Source organism: Stegodyphus dumicola, chromosome 1, assembly GCF_044657685.1.
Source record: "Stegodyphus dumicola isolate Sdum_Otavi_A_Nest chromosome 1, ASM4465768v1".
Lineage (NCBI taxonomy): Eukaryota > Metazoa > Arthropoda > Arachnida > Araneae > Eresidae > Stegodyphus > Stegodyphus dumicola.
In genome coordinates, this window is record NC_140768.1 from 216,401,440 (window position 1) to 216,427,550 (window position 26,111).

At 31.9% G+C, this 26,111-nt stretch overlaps 1 protein-coding gene across 2 annotated transcripts in view; it reads right to left on the minus strand.

Annotated features, from left to right (window-relative positions):
- The window catches only part of Pdhb (Pyruvate dehydrogenase E1 beta subunit), a 59,478-nt gene extending 42,291 nt beyond the window's left edge, over positions 1–17,187 (minus strand). Inside the window, exons 1-4 of one of the 2 annotated variants that reach the window (XM_085825527.1) lie at positions 17,043–17,187; positions 14,139–14,186; positions 13,904–14,011; positions 11,408–11,470 (exon numbers count right to left, since the gene is read on the minus strand). In XM_085825527.1, coding sequence (XP_085681653.1) covers positions 11,408–11,470; positions 13,904–14,011; positions 14,139–14,186; positions 17,043–17,117 — 294 coding nt within the window. In that variant the 5' untranslated portion in view covers positions 17,118–17,187. Of the gene's footprint in view, positions 1–11,407; positions 11,471–13,903; positions 14,034–14,138; positions 14,187–17,042 lie in introns of both variants that reach the window. The other variant, XM_085825528.1, reaches the window with a different exon arrangement.
- Positions 17,188–26,111: the final 8,924 nt, after the last annotated feature.

Below are 26,111 nucleotides of genomic sequence, written 5' to 3' on the forward strand. Positions count from 1 at the left end.
GATGAATAAATAAATAAAAATAAATAAAATAACTATTACAATAATAAAATAATTAGCAACTAGAATATTAAATGATTATTATTATAATTCAATAAAAATTTAAAGACAAATGAAAATTTAATTAATTCTTAAATTAAAGATGAATAACTAAGTAATGAAATAAAATACCAAACATCGTCTTGTTTGGGGGCTGTAGCTAAAATTGCAATTTAAGACCTAAGCTGAGCATTAGCTAAATTTAGGCTTTTGATGAGCAAATAATGTACTGTTTACCAGAGTATAGATATAAATTTGGTTATGTAGCCCATTCTTCTAAAACGACGTTTCGTAGCTGCCTTCCACCACCAATTCCCTTTTTTTTTTTCGGTTTCGGTTTATTCGGTTACAGCAAAGCACACTAGGGCTATTGCCTACGGGGAGGGAGGCCTTCGTGTAGGATTTTTTAAAGGGAACTGACTCATATGCAAGTTACACACGGGAATAACAATGAAAACGCCCGTGCAGCTAGCCGTTTGCCGGGAGTTGAACCCCGGACCGAACTATTAGTGCTCAGCGACTTTACCGCTCGAGCTCTGGTGGGCTCTTTTTTTCTTTTCATTCGCTGTTTGAAAAACGGGTGTTCATTTTACGATAAAGTAATCACCTGTTTACTTCAATTAAAATGGGTTAGACAATGTGACTCTTCCTACTTTAATCTCACTTGGCTTTTGATTTCTAATATCGATTCAATGTTTTCTGTAGACAAAGTATTCTGATTAGAATAATAGATTTCAAACATGTTCAAAAGGTGTGTATTTGAATATAATTAGGTTTTTATAACATATGGCCCATTTTATTAGTTTCACATAGTTCTAAAGCAATTGAACCACAGCATCGCTGTTTTGAAAGGAAGTAAAAATGTGAGAAATGTATAATGAACATTAATATACAAGCTTTATTAAAAGTAGTCAGCCTTTTAAAACGTGACCATCTATGCTTTTAGAGGATTTTTGGAGCTCTGTGCATTTGCTCTGGCATCTTAAAAAAGTGATGTTCAATATCAACGTAAGTTTATGTTCTCAAAAATACAGGTTTCTTTCAGAAAGCGACCTCTTAGAAGTCGTCACTAAATGATTCAGTATAATTATTTTCTAATAGACCATAGAATAAATTTATTTTAACGTCAATTTAAAAATGGCTGCTTGTACTAAGAGTTAAAAGCAATAAGACTAATTTTTCTTTCGCAATTAGCTATCATGCCAGCTGAATTGTTTTCTGCATAACCTTTATTGTGTATAATTGAAATATTTAGCTATGCATTCAACAAATATACAACAAATGTAAGACAAATCATTAAAAAAATTAAAATTTGGAACATTAATGATAATTTTTTTGTTATACATAAAATATTATTAATGAATGATGAATTTATATCATATTATATATAAATCAAAATTTAAACTCCTATTCCTTTATAATAAATTAAAGAAAAGCTATAAAGTGAATTAATTTTTAAAAACAAAACGAAAATTTAAAAAAAAAATTGTCATATACCTAGAATCTAAAAATGACGAATACTGAATTTTACGACTCATGTGCGTATGGGTGTATTTAGTTATGGCAAGGCACACTATGGCTATCTGCCTAAGGGGGGATGCCTTCGTGGAGGACTTTCTAAGGGAAACTGGCTCGTATACACGTTACACATGGGGAAAACCACGAAAACACCCATGTAGCCGGACCGTTCACGATATTCGAACCTCGGACTGAAATACCAGTGTTGCTGGTGGGCCGTTTTACGACTCATATAATAATAAATGCATATTCATATTGTAACAGAAATTTTGTTAGAAGTCTAGCATATGTATAGTTATTTGTGATCTTTTAAAACTGTCGTAACATGATGCATATTTATCATTATCGTGAACCAAAACAGTATGCTTTACATCCTTACAAATATACGTGATAGATTTTAATATTTATTTCCCAAAGACACGAAAACAAGTCAAGCAGATTTTTGTTGTATTAAGCAGACTTAAGTTCTCTGTTAGCTAGTGTAACATAATTTCGGATGTTAGTGTAACATAATTTCGGACTCTATGAGCCTTCCAGAATTATTAGCAAAATAGTGGAAACGTCTTTACAAAGTGTTTTTATAAGCAAACAGCAGATGTACACTGAGCAATGATCAACTGATATATTTCTTAAATGATTTGGTTTAGTTGATTATGACAAAACACACTGGGGCTATGTGCCTAAAAGGAAAAATGCCTTCATAGAGCACTTTCTTAGGAAAGCTGGCTCGTATGGTACGTGGTAAGCTGGCTTGTAAGCTGGTACGGGAAAAAAAACCACAAAACGCTTATGAAGCCAACCCGTTTGCCTGAGATCAAACTCAGGTCGGAACTACCAGTGTTCAGCGATTTTACCGCTCGACTACTGGTGGGCCATTTTTTAAATGAATAAAGGTATACTCATAGCATTATGAAATATTTAGTGCTTCACTATTATCTCTAATAAAGTAACATAAAACTTTCCTTACCTTTTATAGATTTCTAAATTTCTTTTAAGTTCTTATTCTTACTTAACCTATACATTTGCGAATGTTTTTATCGATTTTATTAATTATGACACAATAACACGCCGAATAAATACTAATTCAGAAGTCAAACAACAAAAATCAGCGTTATACCTACAAAATTTTCACAGGACTAGTTTCGATGGTTTTACCGAACCATCATCTTCAGCTGCAAAACCGCAAATGAACAAGATAGGAAATAATGATTAGATAAGATAAGAAAGCCTGGACAAGAATAAGCAAGTGGCGCCATCTGTTGGCGAAACCAGAACTAAAACATAATTTCTCTAAAAGCCGAAGGCAAATTTGGATTGGAATTAGGATCGTTAACTAGAACAGAAAGATTTTTATGAATGTGAAATGCCTCTAGAAAATCCAGTTCTCCAATGGAAGATGTTTTTTGAATAATTTTGGCAGCAGAAAAATTGAAAGTGTGATTTTCGGACCAACAATGTTGAGCAACAGAAGACCTCTGTGTTTCCTTTTTTCTAACATATGCCTCATGTTCTTTGACGCGAAATTTTAAGGCTCCCTTAGTTTGGCCAATGTAAATTAAACCACACTGGCAAGGAATCCTATAAATACCCCAGGAATTCATATCCGGAATGGGGTCCTTGAGTATAGAAGTTGGAATTTTATTGATGGGAGAAAAAACAACCCAAAAGTTAAATTTCTGCAAAATATGTGCAACTTTATAGCTAATTGATGGAAAGAAGGGAATGACAACAGAATTTTTATAATCTCCTAAAATAAGAGTGTGGCTTTTAGTGTGTTGAGATGAGAATTTTTTAACTGCTTGATTAATAATGTTGGGTGAAAAGCCCCTGTCAATAGCTATTGCTTTTAAATAATTTAGTTCTTCATCAAGGGCTAGTTTGGAGGAGCAAACTTGAAGAGCACGGAAAACATAGGAATAAAATGAAGCTAACTTTTGTTTAGTCGGATGACATGATTTAAAGTGTGGTGGAAGGCAAACCGATGAAGGTTTACGGTAAACTGTAGTACTGAAGTTGGATGTGTTACGTGTGACCAGAATGTCGAGAAACGGAAGAGAATTGCAAGTCTCAAGTTCAAAAGTGAACTGAATAGCAGGATCAATAGAATTAATTGTTGAAAGAACTTTATTTAAATCATCTTTATTACCTTCAAACAGGGTAAAAGTATCGTCTACGTAGCGGAACTATGCCAGAAAGTTTAAAGTTTCAAACAATTTTGATTCATAATAATGCATGTAGATATCAGCCAGGATGGGACTGAGGGGGCTTCCCATGGCTAATCCCTCAGTTTGCTTGTAATATTTATTTTGGAAAACAAAATGTGTTTGTTTCAAACAGAGTTGAGTGAGAGAAATTAGCTCATCAATTTCGATGCAAGAGAAATGAAATTCGCGAAGTCTGGTTTCTAGACATCTTAATGCACCCTCCACTGGGACATTGGTGAATAATGATTTTACATCAAAAGAAACCATGAGTAAATTACTAGGAGAAATGTTTTTAACCTTTTTTACAAACTCTATTGAATTTTTTATGGTGTAAATGTTATTGTCTAATAGAGTGGAAAAATCTAGAAACTAAATATTTAGCTAAAGGATACGAGGCAGTACCTAAATTTGATACAGTAGGGCGGAAAGGAATACCACTTTTATGAATTTTGGGAAGAGCATATAATCTGGCACAATTCGCAACAGATGGGATAAGCGAATGTTTTTTAAGTTGCTTGAAATGATTTGAAATGATTGATGGTTCGGTAAAACCATCGAAACTAGTCCTGTGAAAATTTTGTAGGTATAACGCTGATTTTTGTTGTTTGACTTCTGAATTAGTATCGATTTTATTGTTAAGTGTAAAAAGCAAGTTGATATTTATAATATAGCATTCCTTGTCTCAACAAATAACAGTCTCAACAAGGAGTTTTTGGAGAAGGGATGAATCGGGGAAATTTCACTCTTTCGTCATTAGCGGTTCTGATGAAAGGAATGGGGGAAGCAGCAAAAGAAATAACGAATAACGGACAAATAACGAAAGCTAATCTTTAATACGGTCTCCCAGTTTCTGTATTTGTATTTGGGAAAGTTTTATGGTCATTATGAAAAAGTGAAAATTTGATATGGATTCCGCATGACTTCCTTCTACGACTATTTAAATTATGCTATTTTTTCTGCACTTCATTTAAACTTATTTCCTCGAATTATTCTAACTCAATTAAGCGATACCCGAAGGCAAGTTACAAATGGCATCAAACATTGCAAATTTTGAAACTAAATTTCCTGGTCAATCTTTGTCCTACGAGACTCAAACTTCTTGTATTTTTATTTTTTCATAACAAGTATAAAACTTTGCCAGATATAAATATAGAAACCAGAAGACGACATTAAAAGTTAGATTTCATAATTTGTCCAAAATTAATTCTTTTTTAAATTTGACATTGAGAAAATATGAATATTTTCGTCATTTAAATTACTTCTGTATTTTTGTTGCACCGTATTTAAACTTGCTTCCTCGAGTTATTGACATTAAATTACATTAATTCCATTATCTATCGGAAAATAATTATAGCAAATCATCTATTTACGACATGTCTAAGAGGTCACCTTTTAAGAGATCTCTATTTTTGGGAACATAAACAAACATTGGTAGTGAACATAATCTTTTTAAGACCACCACATGTAAAATCCTCTAAAAGCATGAATGGTTGCATTTAATGAGGACCCATCACTTTTAATAAGGAATGTAACATTAAGCTTAATTATACATATTTTTGATGTGTGTGCCAAAATAGTGATAACGTACTTCTGTTGCTTTAGAAATGTGTGAAATTAAAAAAATGGATACTATACAACAAAAATGTTATTATATTCAGATACACACCTTTTGAACACGTCTGAAATTCATTATTCTGCTCAACATAATTTGTCTGCATGAAATATTAAATAATATTAAAAAATCAAAAGCTAAGTCGAAGTAGAAACAGTCATCTCTTCTAAATCATTTTAATTGAAGTAAACAGACGTTCGCCTTATCGTAAAGTAAACACCTATTTTTCAAACAGCGGATGAAACGGGAAAGAGGGAATTGGTGGGGGAAGGCAGCGAACGAAATAACACTTTTTCGACCTGGGGATGAAATGAGAAAGGACGAAACGATACTAAGACAATAAGACAAGATCTGGTATTTTACTTTATTATTTAATTAGTCATCATAAATATAAAAATTATTTTAATTTTTATTTGTTTTTACAGTTTTATTAAATTGTACTTATAAGTATTTTATATTTCAGTTGCTAATTATTATGTTACTTTGATTATTCATTATTTTAATCACTATTTTTCATTATTTTAATTATTAAGTTTTTTGTAATTTTAATTACTAATTAATGTTATTAATGTAATATTTATTTCCTTTCTTTCTTTATTTTTTATTTTATTTTTTCCTGTTTTCCTGACAGCCTTCTGTAGGCCCTTCTGACTTTAGAAACTAAGCCCAATGCACTACCGGCAGATGTTGCTTTATAACTAATATTCATTTCTATGCACCGTTTTAATGTTGCTATGGATTTCCACCACTCTAATGCAGTCACTGATTGTAGAGTCCCCTCCAAATAATAATGGACCATTACAGAATTGTGATTGAGATGTAAACTGAAGTAACACACTTAATAAATCAATGTATGGCATATTTTTCTTGCATAAATTCTGAAACGAAAATGAACTAACAAAAAATGTAAAATTTGTTATTTTTCATTATTAAAAATTTTGATTGTAATGATTAATTTTATTTAATCTTGATTTAAATCAAAGATTCCCGGTACTGTTCGTTAAGAAAAAAAATCAATAATAATTTTAAAATCTTTCCATACACTGAACAGACTACAATTTTTAGAGGCTGACATTTACATATATCCATATTTATCAAACTGCCAAACTCGAATCAGGAGAATTTTCTCACAGGCAAAAATAACTTTTAAACGATCAAAAAAAAAAAAAAAAAAAAAAATGAAAATTCTTTATTACTTATGTAATAACATAAGAACCTCCATGTATTTTAGTAATTTTTTGCACGAGAAAAAAAAAGAATGATAGTTCATAATCGCAAAACATTATTTATTTTAGGTTTGAACTTCAAAAGCATTTCAGTACTTATCTTCAAAATCAATCAATACATCTAAACAAATTAATTACATTTTTTCTTTTGTTCTGGTGGAAATTTTGATCACTGGTGACTGCTTTAAAGTAGATTCAAAGCAGTTATTCTTTTTAGCGATTCTGCGGTGAAATGTTGCTTATTTCTGCAGAAATTTACAGTGGTTTCCTCTATTGCAAGGAAATCTCACAAGCATATGTTTTAAATTGAGTTTAAAGACAAAAAATATCATGATTTGTTTACAAAAACTATTGGAACTTGGAATACAACAAAACAGATGCATGTGAAAATGGTGACATTGCTAGTTAAAATCTAAAAATTGTTATGCAGATGGTTGGCAGATTTTGGCACAGAAAAATCAGAAATTCGGTAACTTTCAGTAAGAGGTTATATTAACAGGTAACTACAATTTTTTTCAGTGGCAAACTATATCTGAATGTATAGACACTAATTCCTCAATGAAAGCTGCATCAAAATATTCACATGCAGCCCCCTCCCACAAGCAAAAAATACTTTTTTGCTGAATAACTAGTTAATTTTGCTTTAATAACATTTTTGCTCTTTATTTGTACAGTCAAAAGTCTTCAATCCAGACTTGTCAGAACTTTGGCGATTCCGGATTATCGGCTTTTCCGGATTATAGATCATCAGTTTAAATATGGTAAGATGGCATGCAGAAATTATAAAATTAAAAATATGAAACCATAATTTATGAAATAAAGAGCAATTATGATCTAAAGGGTATCAAAATTTACCCAAAAAAAAAAACCTTAATATTTATGTGTTTACTTTATTAAACATTTCTTTCAATGCGCGCATGCGTATAGCATACATTCCCATAGTCAAAATTAGAAAATTGCAACCAGAAAACTATTTGATGTTTATTCATGATATTTATAATTACGAGGAATTTGATTTAAATCATATCAAAGACGGAGTACATCGAGATGAAATACTACATTTAATAAGGAATTATAAGCCAAATAAAATAAAAACATCTGCCCTGAAAATATGGATAGTGCTGACAGATCAACTTCCAGTTCATTGTGCACTGCAACGTCTCCCCCCCCCCAAACACACACACGCAGAGAAGCGTGAAATTGATAAACAGATTTCGGAATGGTTAGAGAAACAAAGAATATGCCTCTATCCATTTTTTGCAGCAATTCCACTTTTTGTTTGATGGACATCGAAACATGCTTTCGCTTTTTAGATCCTTTGGCAGCTCCAGAATCGGAAATTCTTTTTGACATAATTGAAAGTTCAAGCTTACTTTCATAAAATTGCTCTAACAGTCAGCAAAAAATAATAAGCGGGATCCAATTAGAAGATTAAGGAACAACGCAATCTGCAACATTAACTGAAATAGATAATTAGATAATTTTAGCTTAGCTTATACCGTCCGTTATACATTAAATGCGCATGCGTAAATGCATTATGCGTTTACGCATGCGCAGGAAGTTTGTAGCTTTGAGCTCCGGATTATAGATCATTCCAGATTAAAGACTTTGACTGTATAATTTTCCCCCTCCAAATACAACTCATGTTATCTTAGTGCTTCTATGTATGCGATTTGAGAGCACTTTTCATTCCATCACAAGAAACGAAAACATAATACCACATGATACACATCCCAAACCTATCACATATGTTGTGGCACATAAAACCATTCCACCCCTTCATGAGAAATCAAAAAGATGAACATAATGAATGATTAAACAAAGTCAACATATAAATTGAAATGTAATGTTTTGAATATGAACAACAATACGAATATGAATTCAACATTATCAATATGATTACAACATGTCCGGGTATCGAATATGGCATTATAACACACTCACCCAGCTTCACACAATGAAGCCTACTTCTCAACTAGTTTGCACATGTTTCACAGGCTGCACCTAACGTAATATACCATTATATCATGACGGGCTCATTTTACATGCCGCACCCTATATTTCCTTGACAAAGTATAACAAAAATGATCTGCATATGATTTTTGAAAAGTGCATGATCATTTTACTTTTCTTGCAGGTATAATTAATTTTAGGAATAAGTTGGCAGTCGTCGAGAGAATGTGTTGTTTATCGGTTTGGCACTTTTGTATATTTAGAAAAGCACATTTCACTTTAAACCTAAAAAACAACTCTGCAAGACAAAATGTTAAAAAGAGAGAATAGTCGACCCATGATACTGTCATGATGGCTGCGGCTGCTATTTATAACAAACAGCATTAAACTGCTGTAGATTAATAAACAGTACATACTGTCATTTCGACAGTATCTACAAATATAATGAATCAAAAATACAAGATTGGTAGGAAAAGAGTAAATCAGTTTGCTGATTGATAGTTTATTTTATTTCCAAAATGTTTTTTGTGCTTTTATGATATGAAAAACTTGTCCCAGTTCTAACTAAAACACAGAAGTCAGAGATACAGATGTATCTTTAGTGAGGTAGCTTATGCTATCTCACGTGCATTGGTCCATCAAATGATAGTCCAAAGATCAATCAAAGCACGAAGAAATCTATGAAAGCTAAAATTAGCAAGAATATGCTAATCCATTCTCTAATTAACTCTCCAATAAAGTCCATAATCTGGACTCGTCAAAATTTCGGTGATTCCGAATTAGGGGTTTTTTCGGATTATAGATCATCAATTTAAATCTGGTAAGATGGCATGCAGAAATTATACAATTAAACATATGAAACTGCAATTTATGAAATAAAAAGCAATTATGATCTAAAAGGTCTCAAAATTTACAAAAAAAAGCTTAATATTTATTTGTTTACTTTATTAAACATTTCTTTCAATGTAAGTTATTTAGGTTGCTTCATTTTTTGTGCTAATACTTTCTCTTTAATTCTATAAACAGACATAATTTCTTGTTCAGTTACAAAGTTCCACTGTTCAAGCCCCGTAATTGCCCCAATACCGACTAACTCGTCAATCAAAATTTTTTCGTTTTCAATAATTTCTCTGTCACTTTCTTTGCTATCGGAAGCGCGCATGGGTAAATGCATGTGCGCATGTGTAAACGCTTTTAAGTTTGTTGCTTTGAGGTCCGGAATTATAGATCATTCTGGATAATAGACGCCCGGATTACGGGCTTTGTACTGTATTGCAAATTTATACAAATATTTGCGTTTACTTGATTGCACATTGGTTTTGGAGAATTTTTATAATGCTGTATATATATATATATATATATATATAATCATATATATTTGTTTATTTGGAGCATTTTACATAATAATTTTATTGTATATTTTTGCAAATTTGTTTCCACTTTTTGTAATTGCATTTATTTCATATATTGTGTAGTAGATCTTATAATTATGCATCAACTGATGTTTGAATTGTAAAGCTAGCTCAATAAGAGATGAATAAAAGCAGAAACTCTACTAACAACCCTAGAAAATTTGCTTGTTTTTCATGTAAATTTTACAGGCTTAGTAATATACCAATGAGCCCCACACAAAAAAAAATTAGATATGCAAAAAGAATTCAAGATTAAAATTAGACCTTGGAAAAAATACTTCTTCATATAGAGTGACACAAAAAAAAAAAAAAAAAAAAAAAAAAAAAAAAAAAAAAAAGAGAACTTTTTAACAATCCAATAAAAGCAAGACTAATGGAAGAAAAATATTTTATTCATAGAAATTGAAACCTTAAAATTTTCAATTTAAGAAACATTAATGGACTTCATCATTTTTTAAAAATTACACCCTTTAGATGGCCATCCTTCTGTATGAATGTGTTTTTGAAATCTGCTGTTGAGATTCCTCATTGACAGCTGCAACATCTCAGCTGGGATTTCATCATGAATTCTCTGTTTTAACCCATCCAGAATTCTTGATCGAGTCGCGTACACTTTACTCTTGAGATAGCCCCACAAGAAGAAAAAAACATAAACGTACAAATCTGGTGACCTAAAGGGCCAGGGAACGTTACGAAATCTTGAGATCACACATTTACCGAACAATTATCGCACAGCTTCCATTGATTGCCATGCAGTGTGTGATATCGCTCCATCCTGTTGAAACCAGGTTTCTTGAATGTGTGAAATATTGTTCAATTCAGTTGTAATGAAAGGTTATAACATCTCCTTGTAACGGTATGCATTGACAATTACTGTGATCCCTTGTTCATTTCCAAAAAAATAAGGTCCAATGATCCCATGTAATTAAACAGCACACTGTACTATCACCTTACTAGCGGCACTCACGAACTTTGTGATTTTGAATAATTACGATTTATGTCTGCTGCCTGTTCCACTGATGAATGGTTACTAAAATGGTGGAGTGTTTACTTGCTCAAGGTCACTGTCCTGCACTACTGCCACCTGTTCATGACTGCCACTGTGTATTTCAAAAATTCCGTTATTCTATGTCTCCCTGTACTTCATATATCCCAAATAAAGATTTTTTCCTTTAATATATATAAATTATTAAAGTCAAGAATTCTACAGAAAACTCTGTATTGTACAGATATAAAAATTACTTAATATTTTACAACTTCTTTTCAAAAATTAATATATTGCAATGAATGAATAAGGCGAAAAAAGTCACGTTTATGTAATAATTTGCATGAAAAATTTTAAGTTTTAAAACAAATTATTAGTTATGTCATTGCTTTTAGTGACATATGAATAAATTTACATAGCAATCAATTTAAAAATATAAAAGAAAAATAAATAACACTCACTTCTGTAATAGGAGTATCAATTACTCTTTTATCACCATACTTCTTCCACAGTCCTCGACTCACCTTAAAAGAGAAAACTTTTAAGACACAGAAAAATGGGTAAATTTGTAAAATATACAAAGAAACCAGTTTACATTTAGTAAGAGGTCACATTAGAAAATTTTAAACATAAAAAAGAATTAGTAAATTAACACAGCTGTAATACAATTTAATGCACTGAATTACTTTCCTACCAGCATGGTGGTCCTTTTCAAAAACAATATTTTTTGTACACTTCAGGATATTTATTCTACCTGATACTAAAAGAACTGCATAGGATGCCATATGCAAATCAGCTGGCTGTAACTCCACCCAGATATTGGCTCTCGAATTCATGCATCTGGTTATTCCATTCAAGAGCAGCCCACAGGAATGGTGGGCTTAAGTATGAGGACGTAAGGAGCTACTAAAAGTTATCTGGAAAACCAATTAATGGCATAAAGCATTACCCTTCATTAATAAACTACTCCTTTCAGTACCTGCAAAGATGATCAAAGAAGCAGGTGATCAGCCAGTATATTCTGATTCTGCCAAACATTATTTCAGAACCTTTCCAGATTCACGAAGGAACCTAATGAATTCCACTGTATGTTCTCCACACCACTATAACTTCCTTGAACAGGACAAAACTTGGTAAGATTGATCCATGGACTATCCCATTAATAACAAAGCCGCATCCTTTCTCAGCTTTGTGCAAAAACGAATGGTACTCATCTGACTACCTATTTGAGAGCTATTAAGCAAAGGCCTGATGTTTCTACAACAATCTCAATGTTGTCACCTAAGACTAACACATATGCTTTTACACTGATGAGCCAAAATATTATCTGAATCAAAATACTACTGAATAATGCATTATGCGACCTTTGGCTTGCAAAACAGTTGCAACTTGCCTGGGCATGGATGCCACACGTTCTTCATAGATGACTTGAGACTTGTTATACCAAATGTCTAAACAGTGGTCATGCAAAGTGGACATAGTGGTGTTTGAGTTCTGAGCTCCGGCTCCATGAAATCACAAATGTGCTCTATCAAGTTTAAGATCCAAACAGTTAGGTGGCCAGGACATTAACTGGAATCGATCCTTATGTTCTTCAAACAACTCTAACACAATTTAAGTCTTGTAACATGGGGCATTGTCCTCCTTTCAAGATTCCATTTCCAATTGGGAAGACAGACACCATGTAAGGGTGCAACTGATCTGCAGTTTTGTTCTGACAGACTGCAGCTTTCACAGTCTGTTCTACCACAATTAATGGTCCCAGAGCCAACCATGAGAACATCTCTCGAAGCATAAAACTGCCACCACCAGCCTGTTACACAGGGTGGAGCAACTGTTTGGCTGGAAGATGATGTACCCTGACATGATCATCGACGTGATGAATGAGAAACTGATTCATCCAAATAAGAAACTGCCTATATATCATATCTTGATTCATATCAAGCTGATACTGACAAAATTCAAAGGAAATTAATTCTAAATGCCATGCATAAATGAAATGAATTGCCGTTAAGAAGTTGAATCTAAATCCTTCAAACCAATTTTTGAGAATGTAATCCTTTTTTTTTTTTTTTTTCTCTGCATGTCATAACTTCACATCTATACTTCGGTGCTTCCTTTGAACTGAAGTACAGCTTCATTCAGTTCACTAACTGAAAGAAAGTGCAAGTTTTTTCCAGCACTTTTTTTCAGAGTGAATTATTCCTCTTTCCTGAAGAAATCTTATGGCAGATGTTTCATCATTAGGTAAGTCCCAAATTTTTATATCCATGGTAAATAGAACAGTAATAAAAATAGAAGTGACCATTACATCTTTAGAACTTGTATTCTCATTGCCAATTTTGAAAGGCATACAATAGTCATCAAATGTCTGGATCTTAATGATCCAGATCAATGGATCAAAAACTAGGGGTAAAAAAAAAAAAAAAAAAAAAAAAAAAACCAACTAGGGGTCCAAAAACAATTTGTTACAGTTGCAAGGTTACCTAAAAACTGCAAAACAGGGGTTTAAATATACTATAAAATACATATTTCTGAGAGTTTATGGTCACACTACAGCTTGAGCACTTAAAATGGGGTCACGATCCTAAAAAAGATTTAAAACAAACTGTGTACATGTAAAACAAGACACTATTAAACAGGTCAAAATGAATATCAATCCTGCCATTCAGCAAATAAACTAGAAAAAATTCCATTAAGCTGCTAGGATCATGGTAAAATGTGTAGAAAAATTATTGAACTAGAAGCGTGTCACTTCCAATATATGATGTAAGCAAAGTATGTCTATAAAATATGTACATTTACTATTTCTATAATGGATTCAAATCGAATCCCCCATATATACTTGCTATTAAGACCATCTCATACCTTTCAAATGCCAACCCTCATATATACTTGCTATCAACACTATCTCATACCTTTCAAATGCAAACATAAAAACGCACTTCAATAATTACCTTATATGCACCATCATACATTGCTACTTCTTCACCTAACAAAAATACTCTTTCATCCTTTTCCATTTCTTCATCCATTGCTGCATTTAATGCATCTCTCACAGTAATCTAAATTTGACCAAAAAAAAAGCTATAATAATAATTAAAATAATAATATAAATAGCACATTTTTATAAAATACAAACAAAATACTATCATTATGTAAAGGATCAGCTGACTACTACATAACATTTACCTGCGCTGATTTTGAGTTACTAGTTGAAAATGAGGCTAATGAAGGAGCCTAAAAGATAAAATAGAATTTTATAAAATAGAATCATTTGATAGAATTTTTAAGTCACAGATATAGAAAGATACATTTAAAAGATAACATTTAAATAACAACAAAACACTTTTTATGCTGGCACATAAAACTTTACACTAATTAAGCACAGGCATACAAAAAGGTTGAAAATACAATTCAGAACTTTTTACATCATTTATTAAATGCAGAAAAATATCTGTATAAATAGAAAGCTTCTTTTTAATAGTCCATATCAGTTCTCAATATGATTATGCATAATAATGCACTATGTATATTACACATTATACAAATTTAATGCATAACATTACATATTTAATGCATAACATGGCCAAAATAACCCATTCACTATGTTGTTAATGCCAAATAGAATCTTTAAAATATGGAGGAAATGTAATAATTTATGTAAAATATATTTAGCAATTACATTTTTCTTAATCATTTTTGTTAAAACAATTTTTATTGATGCCTGCCACAAAAAATAAAAAAAATAATTTGAACTAGTTTAGACCTTTAACTTCACATTCAACTGATCCATGTTATGCATCAATGTAAAGTTTCCTGATCAAGCACAAGGCCAGTGCCAGATCTGGTGCAACTGCACCGAGTGGCAGAATTTAGGAGTGAAGATCATTATGTATTAATTTAACACCTAATAAAGAGAAAGAATTGAACATTAAATTAAAACATAATGATTTTTTGTATTATTTCATAACATTTGAGAAACAAATGCAATGGATTTAGAATTTTCGGGTGAACTATTAAAATTAAATAACATAGAATGGTTCATCAGCTAATTCTGGACTAACAGAAACTCAATGGGTTTCCAAGGAAAGAAAGGTTCAATTAAGTCTGACCTACATCTTGATAATGTCGAATCAGATTTTAATTGCATTCCTCTGCTTATATTTTTTGGTTATTTTTGTATTTCTTTTTTCTGTATTTCTGCTGATTTGATGAATATTAGTTGAATTTTACATATTTATGTGGAAATTTGAATTTTATTGGTTTTTAATTTAATTCCTTTCATGTGTTTGTAGATTTGGTCCTAAACTTCTTTCTTTTTGATTATTGATTAATTTTAAGCAGCAAATGGTATTGAGATAATTTGTTTAAAATAAATTTTGTAATACTGTTGTATATCAATTTACTTTGTTAAAGTAAGTTTGTTGTTATGATCATAAAGTGAAAGATACCAATGCTAAAGATAAATTCATGTAAAATATAGTGAAAATACAAACATGCAATTCCTATGAACATACTAAAGGCACTGCTTTAAAACTAGTTAAAAGTAATAGAAATAAAATTTACTTAACAAAACCTATAAAAATATATCACTATATTCAATAATGGCAAAGCTTGTTGGATTTCTAGCATGGCAACTCTTGTGGCAGAGGCCCCCAACATTGGCCAAGCAGATAAAGTTTACTGGTAGCTCATCTCATGTTCAACTAAACTCCTTGTCTCCTGACTCCACCTCCCTCATCTAGCTCTCCTCAGCACATATGAGGATGCTGCCATTTCAGAACACAGCACCAAGATTGACCAATGAACACTCTACACTCACAAATTTTGCTCTACAGGCATAATTTTCACCTTGCGCATCTTTCATATGCCTCATGTTTAGCATTTAAATTCATCTTGCTACTGTATTCAGTCCTTCATGAAATGCTATCAATGTTCAAAAAATAATTTCGTGTAACATATAGGAATAGGGCAATTTTCCCAGGTACCCTTGAACCAGAAGTTGTTACTTCACAGATGGTCCCAGGCAAAAAGGCTGACTGCATGTTTGGTTTTTGTGGTCCTTCCTCCATAGGTTCTCCACAAAGGCATCACTTCTCTTAGCATCCCTCACGTGCTTTGCCATATTCAAATAACTTAACCTAATTTGTGGCACAGTAACTTGACCTTTCTGTGCCACCTGGAAAGCTGTAAAAGTTTGTTCTCATTACTTATATGTAGAAACAGTGATAGTGGTGGAATTCAAAAATTTTAAGAACCATTTTATTTATTGTCTACACAAACAATAAAATTGGCTATAAGAAATAATTTGCTTACACAAATATTACAGTTAATTTTTAACAACTGGTTTTCTAAACAAAAAATAATTTAAATGGTTCAGCTATAGTGGCTGCATCCAGCACTAACTTTTGATGGAGATAATATCCAAATCTTGGCAAATATAAGTTTGGTTGATCTTTACATTATGGTAACTTGGCGAATTTTTGGCGAAAATTTGGCAACCAACTCTCATACAGCAACCCTCTATTTTTTTCCCCCGCCGCCATTTTGTCTTCACGGAGTAAAGACATGTTTCTTTTCTTCTTATCTACTGAACACTTCTTCCAACAATCTACTAGCCGAATTACACTTATGCTAGAAATTTTATCAAACTGCTTAATCATGACAAATATTCACTGCAAAATTGGGAAAAAGTGCACAATACCATACACCTTACGCGTTTTTCAAAATAACACATACACATAAACCATGTACACGCCGACTTATTTTTACTTAAAATAAGTGGATGAGACAAATGCATGCCAATACTCGCTAGGAACCCTTTACATTTTGTACTTCAATCAGTGATAGCTAATTTAATGGATATTCAATTAATTTGCATTTCTAATGCATTCTACAATATCGTTGCTTAAGTATTTCATTAAAATGGCACAATAATAGCATTATACAAAATAATAAATACAATCATTGCTAACGAAAATAAATCTTCCGGTGGATTCATTACTAAACATTACAAAAGTTTTCGGTGCATAAGAATGAATTTCAGAATTCAACTTTCGAAGGAAACTTGGAATTCTTAAGAAATGCACTCACCCTTATAAACCTATGATATTTTAAAAGTGTATGGCATAAGTTCTTATTAAGTAATTTTCGACTTAAATCCATCATTAAAGGTCTAACCGCGCTGCCCTTTGATACTATTGCCAGATCAAAAAGATACAGCAGACTGCGTGATAAAAGTGTGATGGCAGAAATCCAGCATTAAATTATTTATTGCTTATCAACCAGATTATTTTACTTTTTCGCGCTGGTCCTTTGGTACTGAGGCAATTTTAATAAATCAAACATAAAAATTATTAATTAGGTTTTCTCTGGCAAAATTACGGAATTAAAATGTTCGCCCTTTTCATTTTGTTTTGTGTCAGACGTCAAAGTTTGTAAACCCGCTTTTGTTGAATTTTTGGTTAAAAACTAACAAGTTTGAATTTGGTTTGGTTTGGCTTATTTGACTATGTTAAAGCAAACTAGGGCAAGGCCAACTAGATATCTACAGGCCTGCTCCACCGATTTGTGACGTCACAATCGAAGGCGATCGTTCCCACGGTAGACGCAGCCGACTGTTTCATTTATGTAGTACGCAGCGTTTTATTTCCAACACAAAAGTCAAGTTAAATTAATTTTTACAACTAATATTTCCAATTTTAGGAATAATAACGTACTATGTTATATCGTAATGATATTTAAATACTAAATACCAATTTATTAAACAGAAAATAAAAATAAGATTTGAGTGATATTGTAAATTTAGCAGAGCTGATTTAAATTAAACTGAAACATATCTGAACTTTTATACGGAAATAAAATGGACACAAAAATTATTTATAAAAATTATACGGTATGATAATATCAATGAAAATATAACATATGTAATGAACTAAACAGGAGATGTTTTCATTTTGTAATAAAAAGAAAAAATATGTTAAAGCTCTCAGATGATTTTATATTGCTTAAATTATGAAGACTGATTTATACTGCTTGAATACTAAACAAACACATATAGTATTTCATAATAAAATTAATATCAATTCATTAATTCTAATATAATATTGCTTTATAATTGTTTTTGGTGCAATGATATTGATGCAAAATGAACTCTTTCTTTTCTTTATTCCCATAAAGATTTTTCAAGATTCAATCAGAGATCCTAAGATGCTTTTTAATAATAAATACACATGTGGACATTAAGTGAAATACATAAATCTTATTAATACATTAATATATTAAAAGTATATCTGAAGTTTAGTCTACGTATTGAAAAAAGATTCATTCTAAAGATGTTTTATAGCAAAAACATTACACAGAATATTCAAAATATTTCAAGTTCTCTTAAAAAAAGCAAGATCATAACTATGCAATCAATCCCAATGAGCATCATATCATGCTCCAAAAAATTCTTATGAAAGAAAATCTTATTAAAAATACACTCTTAATACATCTCATTAAAAATACACAATATTAAGCAATGAAAAATCCTGCGAATCATTACGATAGTATAAGATACTGATTAGCCAGTTGAAATTATTTCACATCTGCAATAAGTTGTCATTTGAATTTTTTAAATATTAATAATGGAACATTATTATTGCAGACTCTGATGCGAGGTCCACAAAAATAAACTTCATAAACTTGAATAAGTTTCTACGACTCACTGATATTACAATATATCATCTATATCATTCTATATACCAAAATGGATATAGTTTACAGATGCTTAGTATTCAATTAATTTAGACATTCTTTTTTTTTCTTTTAAAAATATTTAAACTCTTTATACACCACATACTACTACATTAATTTGTATTGCTTAAATTAATTAGATTGATTTATACTGCTTAAATATTAAAAAGATATGTGATATTTCATAACAAAATTCATAAACATATTAATTTAAATAAAATTTTGATTTACATTTATGATTTTACATGCAATTCTATTGAAGCAAAAGCCATTTTTTTTTTCTTTCTCATAAAAACATTTCAACATTTAATCCAATATCTTAAGGTACTTTTTAATTATAAACATACAAGTGAACATTTTGGGAAATATATGACAAAAAAAGTTTTATTTTAAAGATGTTTTAAAGCATGAACATTATACGAGAAATCTTGTAGCATATCCAAAAATATATTATAAAATTCCCTGAAAACAAAGTGAGATCATAACTATGCAATCTACCCCAATGAGCACCATATCATGCTATAAAAATTCTTATGAAAGAACATCTGATTAAATATACACTGTAAATTTATTTAATAATAGACAAATAGTAAAAGATGCATGCAGTATTAAGCAATGAAAAATCCAGCATATCATTACAATGTTATAAGATATTAATTATTAAGTTAAACATCATTAATTCACATCAACAAATGTTTGCCATTCAAATTTTTGAAATATGAATGCCAAAACAGGCTTATCATTGTAGCCCCTGATTTGAGGTCTACAAAAATAAACATGATTTAGCTAGTTGATTTGGCTTACGGCAAAGGATTTCGATTAATGTGCCTTGAACTACTACTTTGTTTTGTTTTTTTTTATCCAATCTATTAATGCTTGACAGTCTGAATCTGATTTAAATCCAGGTGGTTGTTCCATATAAATTGGTTTATTCAAGTATCCATTTAAATATGCAGTTTTTACATCAAAAATCTTATTTTGTAGTTTTCGTAAACATCGTAATTTTCTTATTGATAGATCTTTCAACTAATTTCCAGAGTTCATGAGCCTCCATTGAACTTAGTTCTTCTATCATTTCATACATCATACTACATAATCTTTTTTCATTGTTCTCGCTCATCTTTTCTTCTGCTTTAGTTTTGGTAAAAATTGCTTTTAAATCATGATCTACAATTTGTTTATCTTAAAGCTTGTATAATTGAAGCTATATCTTTCTCTTTATTACTTTTGATAATTTTAACAACAATCAACTTTAACGTCCTTCTAGTATGAAGTAAATTAATTTTTTATCTCTTATTTCATCCCAACTTGAATGCTTTCACTTTTCAGAATTACAGCTGTATTTATGTAAGCATCTACAGATTCGTTTCGACTCATTTTCAGTTGAGCTAATTCTTTCTACATTTGATATGAATATCTTCTGTTCTTGCCGCCATTTCATTTTTTATTTTCTCCCATCATTTCTTTGTATTCTATTCATTCACATATTTTAACGCTTATGGAGCTGTCACAGTCTAATTCATTAGATTTCTTGCTATTGCATTATCATCCCATATTTCCCAAGTTTTTATTTCACTTTTAAAATTAACATCTTCCTTTTTGTTGGTTCATCAGCTTCTATCACACTTGTCAATATTTTCAAACTTAACTTTTGATTCAATTTGATCATATAAGGTAATTATCAATTCTATTTGCTCGTATAAGGTAATTATCAACCAGCCCGTTCACTGAGATTGGAACTCCAGACCAAACTATCAGTTTTCAGCTATTTTACCACTCAGCCACTAGTAGGCAGCAGCAAGTTTCTATGGCTCAGTTATGCACAGTTTGCAAATACTAATTATTTAACTTTAAAATTACATAAAAAATTCACCTAAATTCCAGAATTATTTAATTTACCCATTTTTCGTTTTTGGTCATTGGTTTCCTTTAAATTGTTATTTTTAACCTTACAGTAAATATTCTGCAATATATTGGAAATGCATGTGACATGCAATGATTTGCCACATTCACAAATACTATCATTTCAAATAACCCTGTTTTCAACTTTCTCTGTGACGAGACTTATCAATATAGAAATGTTGATTTTTTGATAAACTATATAATTTCTCATACATTTCAGATATTAGGATTGAAAATATTTTAAATGCAGAGGTATTAATGAAAAGCATGAATTCTGTTGGCCAAAATAAACCACCTCGATCAATAGCAGCTAAGTACGCAAAATCTTCCCAATATTCAACTATCATTTCTTTGTCAAGAATTAATTTTTTCCTGCAGAGATTACAATTTATATGCTTCAATACAGATCTACAAACATATCCAGAAATGTAAATTAGACACATTGTATCTTTTTCTGTAATATTAACATCATTGGATTGATGCAAAACATCACCAAATTCCTTATCAATAAGTTGATCATCATTAAAATCTTCAATATCATGACAAGAAAAATGTTATAAAATAAATGAACCTTTCTCAGAAATTGTATTTTAAGCAAACTAATTAATTTTAGTTTTCTTTTCGACTCTATAATCTGCTGTAAGGATACATTATAATTACAGCCACTCATTTGTTGAAACTGACCAAAACGTCCCTCAAGGTTATCTGTCTGAAATTTTCCTGAAGGAATAAAAGGTAATTTAAATTCTTTTAACAAATACTTTGAAAGTTCATTTAATGTTGCTGTTGTATGGAGAAGAGCAACTTGGGCTTCTTTTGACAGTTTCCCCAATTTGTGACTTACAGTTTTTTGTTGTTAGGCAAAAATCGTTCCATGATATAAGCCATGAACAAAACTGTGATAAACATTCTAAGCTTTTATCTTCTGTTGTCCTTATAAGCTGCATAAATACATCTCGAAACTGTAAGGCCTTTTTAGAGTGTTTAACATTCACAATTTTCCACCACTTTAAAATTACATCAATAAAATGTTTAGTTCTTAAGACATTTTTCCATACCAAGTTCTATTATTCTGCAATTCAATTTGCAGAGCAGCTAAAGTCTTTCATCAAAAAGTTTAATAGCAGTACTTACATTCTGTTCCTCTATAGAAGACGGAAATAAAACTTTCCTTGATAAAGTTGGAGCCATTTTAATATTATCGTTTTTTTCTATTTTATACAATCTTTTTAAATGTAAAACACTGGAATTGTAAACAATATTTGAGTTTTCAAATGACGGTATAAAAAATGTTTGGTTTGAATCGTTCTGATTGAACCAGTTGTTTCGTATAGATTTCGATAAATGAACTGGCTTTAGAGTAGAATTGGGTGCCCCTTCGATTGGCGACATTTTAAAAAAAATTTTGGCGATGAAACCTCACTTCTGGTTACCACAATAGTTTTAAATTTGTTTTAGCTTCCTGATTTTATTTAAATGAAAACAGATTGATGTGTACATGGACATATTTAAGGCGCAATGCCTAGTTTGTGCAATTCTAGGATGTTTTTTTAAGTAAAAACAGATCGATGTGTACATGGACACAGATCTTATGCAATTCTTCGACTTCTTATTTTGGTTTTGTGTAGCGGCCATCTTGAAATTGTGACTTCCTGGTGCCGATCTTGGCATCAAGAAAGAATCGCCAATAAACGAGGGGCACCCAATTGTAATCTTTTACCAATGAACTGTATCAAATAATGTAAATATAGGAAGATTATGCATGGTAGGGTTTATAAATGAGGATTTTAATGCACCACCACAAAGCATTTTGAACATATTTCTGTTAATTCTATTATTGTCTTATATTAGAGTTATGATTCGATAGCCACAAGACTGTACATGGTCAATTACTTGTTTTGTAAATATTAATAATTGATGTGATAAGTTTTTTACGGGAAACATTGCTACAATATCTCTGTTTTTTGCTAATATAGCTTATCATAAATGTTTGCAGAGTTGTGGCCTCCATCTGCGAATTATCCGAAAAATCTAAAACACGACCACTTTTATACGAAACTTGTGGTTTTATATATATCTCATCTAATAATAAATTGACAATTTTTTCAGAATCATTTAAAATTTCACATTTTTTTTTTTTTTTCAAATACATCCAGTGACTTGTTTGTAATCCAGAATCTGCTCGGCCAATTTTCAGAGATAACTTCCTTAAGTATGACGGATGAGGCAATATAAAATACTTACTGTTACGTATAATATTGTAGCTGTTTGGATTACAATAAAATATATAACAAGACCAGGCAAAGAATTCTGCACTATACGAATGCTGTTTCATTTGCATTAATTGAATCTGTTCATACAAAAACTTAAATTTCTCAGAATGTGGATTATTTTCTGTTTCTGCACATTTCAACAGTAGTTCTGATATTTTATCTAAATTTAAATTGCAGTCATCATGAATATCAGAAGCAGAAAAACCATCCAAATGGCTAATCACTGTCTCAAGTTTAAACCATTTATCACATAGCTTTTCTTCTCCAAATATCCATTTGAACTTTTCAATGGGAATTTCATTTTCATTGCAAAAAACTCTTGCATTTAAATCGTCCAATATTTTTAAAGATACAAGCACTTTTGAACAGTTTAAAAATTCTAATTTCGATAGCCAAAAGATCTTACCTTTGGTTATGAATATCCATAAAGAGGGAAGATCTATTTTTCTTGCAAAACCATTACTAATACCGTTCCATCATCACGAACAGCTTTATCTTCTCGAACGACAAATTTTTCCTTCAAAATGCTTAATGCATACAATACTGTGTTTGCCAGCTACAAAATCTTTGCGATTAATATTTTTTATCCATTTCTGAGAGAGTACAGGATACGAAGGAAATTTGAAAGTCGACACATGTTCATTACTGCTATCGTAATTTGATCGGCATTCAGATACACTACACTTTCTTGGCATTCTAAAACACACTTTTTCTTATAAATTCGAATTCACAATATAATATTTTACTTTCCGGTAAAATACAAAATTTTTCAGAAGAAAAAACACATGTAAACAATTATTTCACTAGCACTAGTCCTACGGCGAAGCAATGTCAACTTACAAAATTGAAGGACTAAGATTATGACGTCAGATCATGTGATCATCAGATTGGAGCAGGCCTGTAGATATCTAGTTGGCCTTGACTAGGGCTATATGGCTAAGGGGAGGAATGCCCTCATAGAGGATTTTCTAAGGAAAACTTGCCGTATACAAGTTACGCATGGAGAGTCCACGAAGATCAATCAAGTAGGAAGCGCATTTGCCTGGATTTGAACCCAGGTCGGAACTACCAGTGTTTAGTGATTCTACCGCTTGGCCGCTCGTGGCTTGAAGAGCAACAAGAGTATTGTGAGCAGATTCATTACTGTAATATAAAATCTTCAAGTTATCTCGCAACTTTTTCTTTCCAGTCATGATTCGAAATTACTTTTGTTCTACAGGGTGTAGAAACCAGGTACCCCGGTGTTTGGACACCATTCTACTGGATCAGTTTATTCAGATTGTTTTCTTACACGAAATAATCTGATTGGCTTGCTTCATTAAAAGGCTGCAAAATGTTCAGATGCTCCTTATTAACAAATTTTCCAGTTAGTAGAGAGCCATAAAGTGGTCACACGGCAAAATAAAATTGAGACGTTGAACTATGATGCTGGCGCCATCTGGCGGCTGACAAAGTCTACAAAACAGCCAAGCGCATGCAAAAACCCGCTCAAATACGACACGGTCCCCATTTATTCCGATACAGAAAAGGCTGAACTTTTCGCCGATCTCCTCTTAGAACGATTTATTTCTAACTCTTTTTCCCACGAATAAAGGCCCACCAGCGGCCGAGCGGTAAAAACGCTGAACACTGGTAGTTCGGTCCGAGGTTCGAATCCCGCGAACGGGCTGGCTGCATGGGCGTTTTTGTGGTTTTTCCCCATGTGTAACGAACGTGTACACTACCCAGTTTCCCTTAGAAAGTCCTCCACGAAGGCATCCCTCTCTTTAGGCAGATAGCCCTCGTGTGCTTTGCCGTAATTAAATAATCCAGTCCAATCCCACGAATAACGAGTCTGACACAGAACTTCTGGATTTCGTCTAAAGCCGGCTGAGCTCGCCCAGTGCACGATAACAGCAGTAATTTCGCCACTCGACATGAAGTCAGTACCATAATTAAATTCCTGAAACCCAATATGGCCCCAGAAAAGATGAAATCACTAATAAAATGCTAAAAAAAATAGGCCGTTGAAGCTTATTTTCAAACTTACGGGGATTTTCAATGCTTGTCTCCACTATCATTATTTTCCATCAGGCTGGAAGCAAGCTAACATTTTTAAGATTCCTAAATCAGGAAAACTGCAAATTATCCCGTCTAACTGCAGACCAATTAGTTTGCTATCTTCTTTAAGCAAAATTCTCGAGCGGCTAATTTATAATAGAATGCAAGAAAATCTGAACTTTCTAGCTGACCATCAACACGGTTTTAGAAAAGGCCTCTCCATTTCCACCCAGTTGGTTCGCCTTATGGAATTCATCGGTTCCGCTCTACACAACAAAATAAGTGCTGTAATCCTGATGCTAGACGTGGCAAAAGCTTTCGTTCGCATCTGGCATCCACCACTTACATACAAACTGATTCATCTCAGATTCCCCAGGGAACTGATTTTAATGATCAAATCATTTCTAGAAAACAGGTCTTAAGTACGGACCGTTAAGTACGGGAAATAAATCTTTAGTGTCAAGCGTATTCACGTGGAAATCCCCTAGGAGTCAAATTTAGGACTGCTTTTTTATATTATTTACACAAGAGACTTTCCTGATTTTAGTGAAGATGCTAATATGCTTCTGGCCTGTTACGCCGACAATACGGCTCTTGTTGTCAAATCGAGAAGACCAACCCATGCTTTAGCATAAATACAGGAGAAAATTCCAGAAATCGGAAGAGCAGGTGGAAGATGTGTATTCAACCAGAAAAATCAAAAATACTGCTAAAAGAAATATAAAGAAAACGGACATTATAGCCCTAGTCCCAAAGGTGAATTCTGCTAATTATCTGGGTATCAACTTTAACAGAAATTTCACCTGGTCTGACCATATGTACAGAGAGCGTATTTCCAAACCCCTACCCCACTTTTCGAATTTTTGACGTCATCGACAAATCGACTAGTCTCGCCTGGATGGTAATTCTTGAGCATGCGCTGAAGGGCGTAAACAGAACTTGGGCTTCAACTTGTAAACAGTATTAAGTATATTGTCTGAAAGTGCATTCGTTTATGCAATTGCATAATTTTACTGTTTCTGTAAAAAGAAAACTTCATTCAGATAAAATTTATTTTAATATTATTATTATCTTGGTATAGGATTATACGAAATGCTGAATACTCTAGGTACTATCGTAATCTTCGCATAACCATTCCAGATTGTATTTTGCCTTATCATTGTAAAATGTATTGTATTATAAAGATTAAAGCAAAGCAAATTACTTTGTT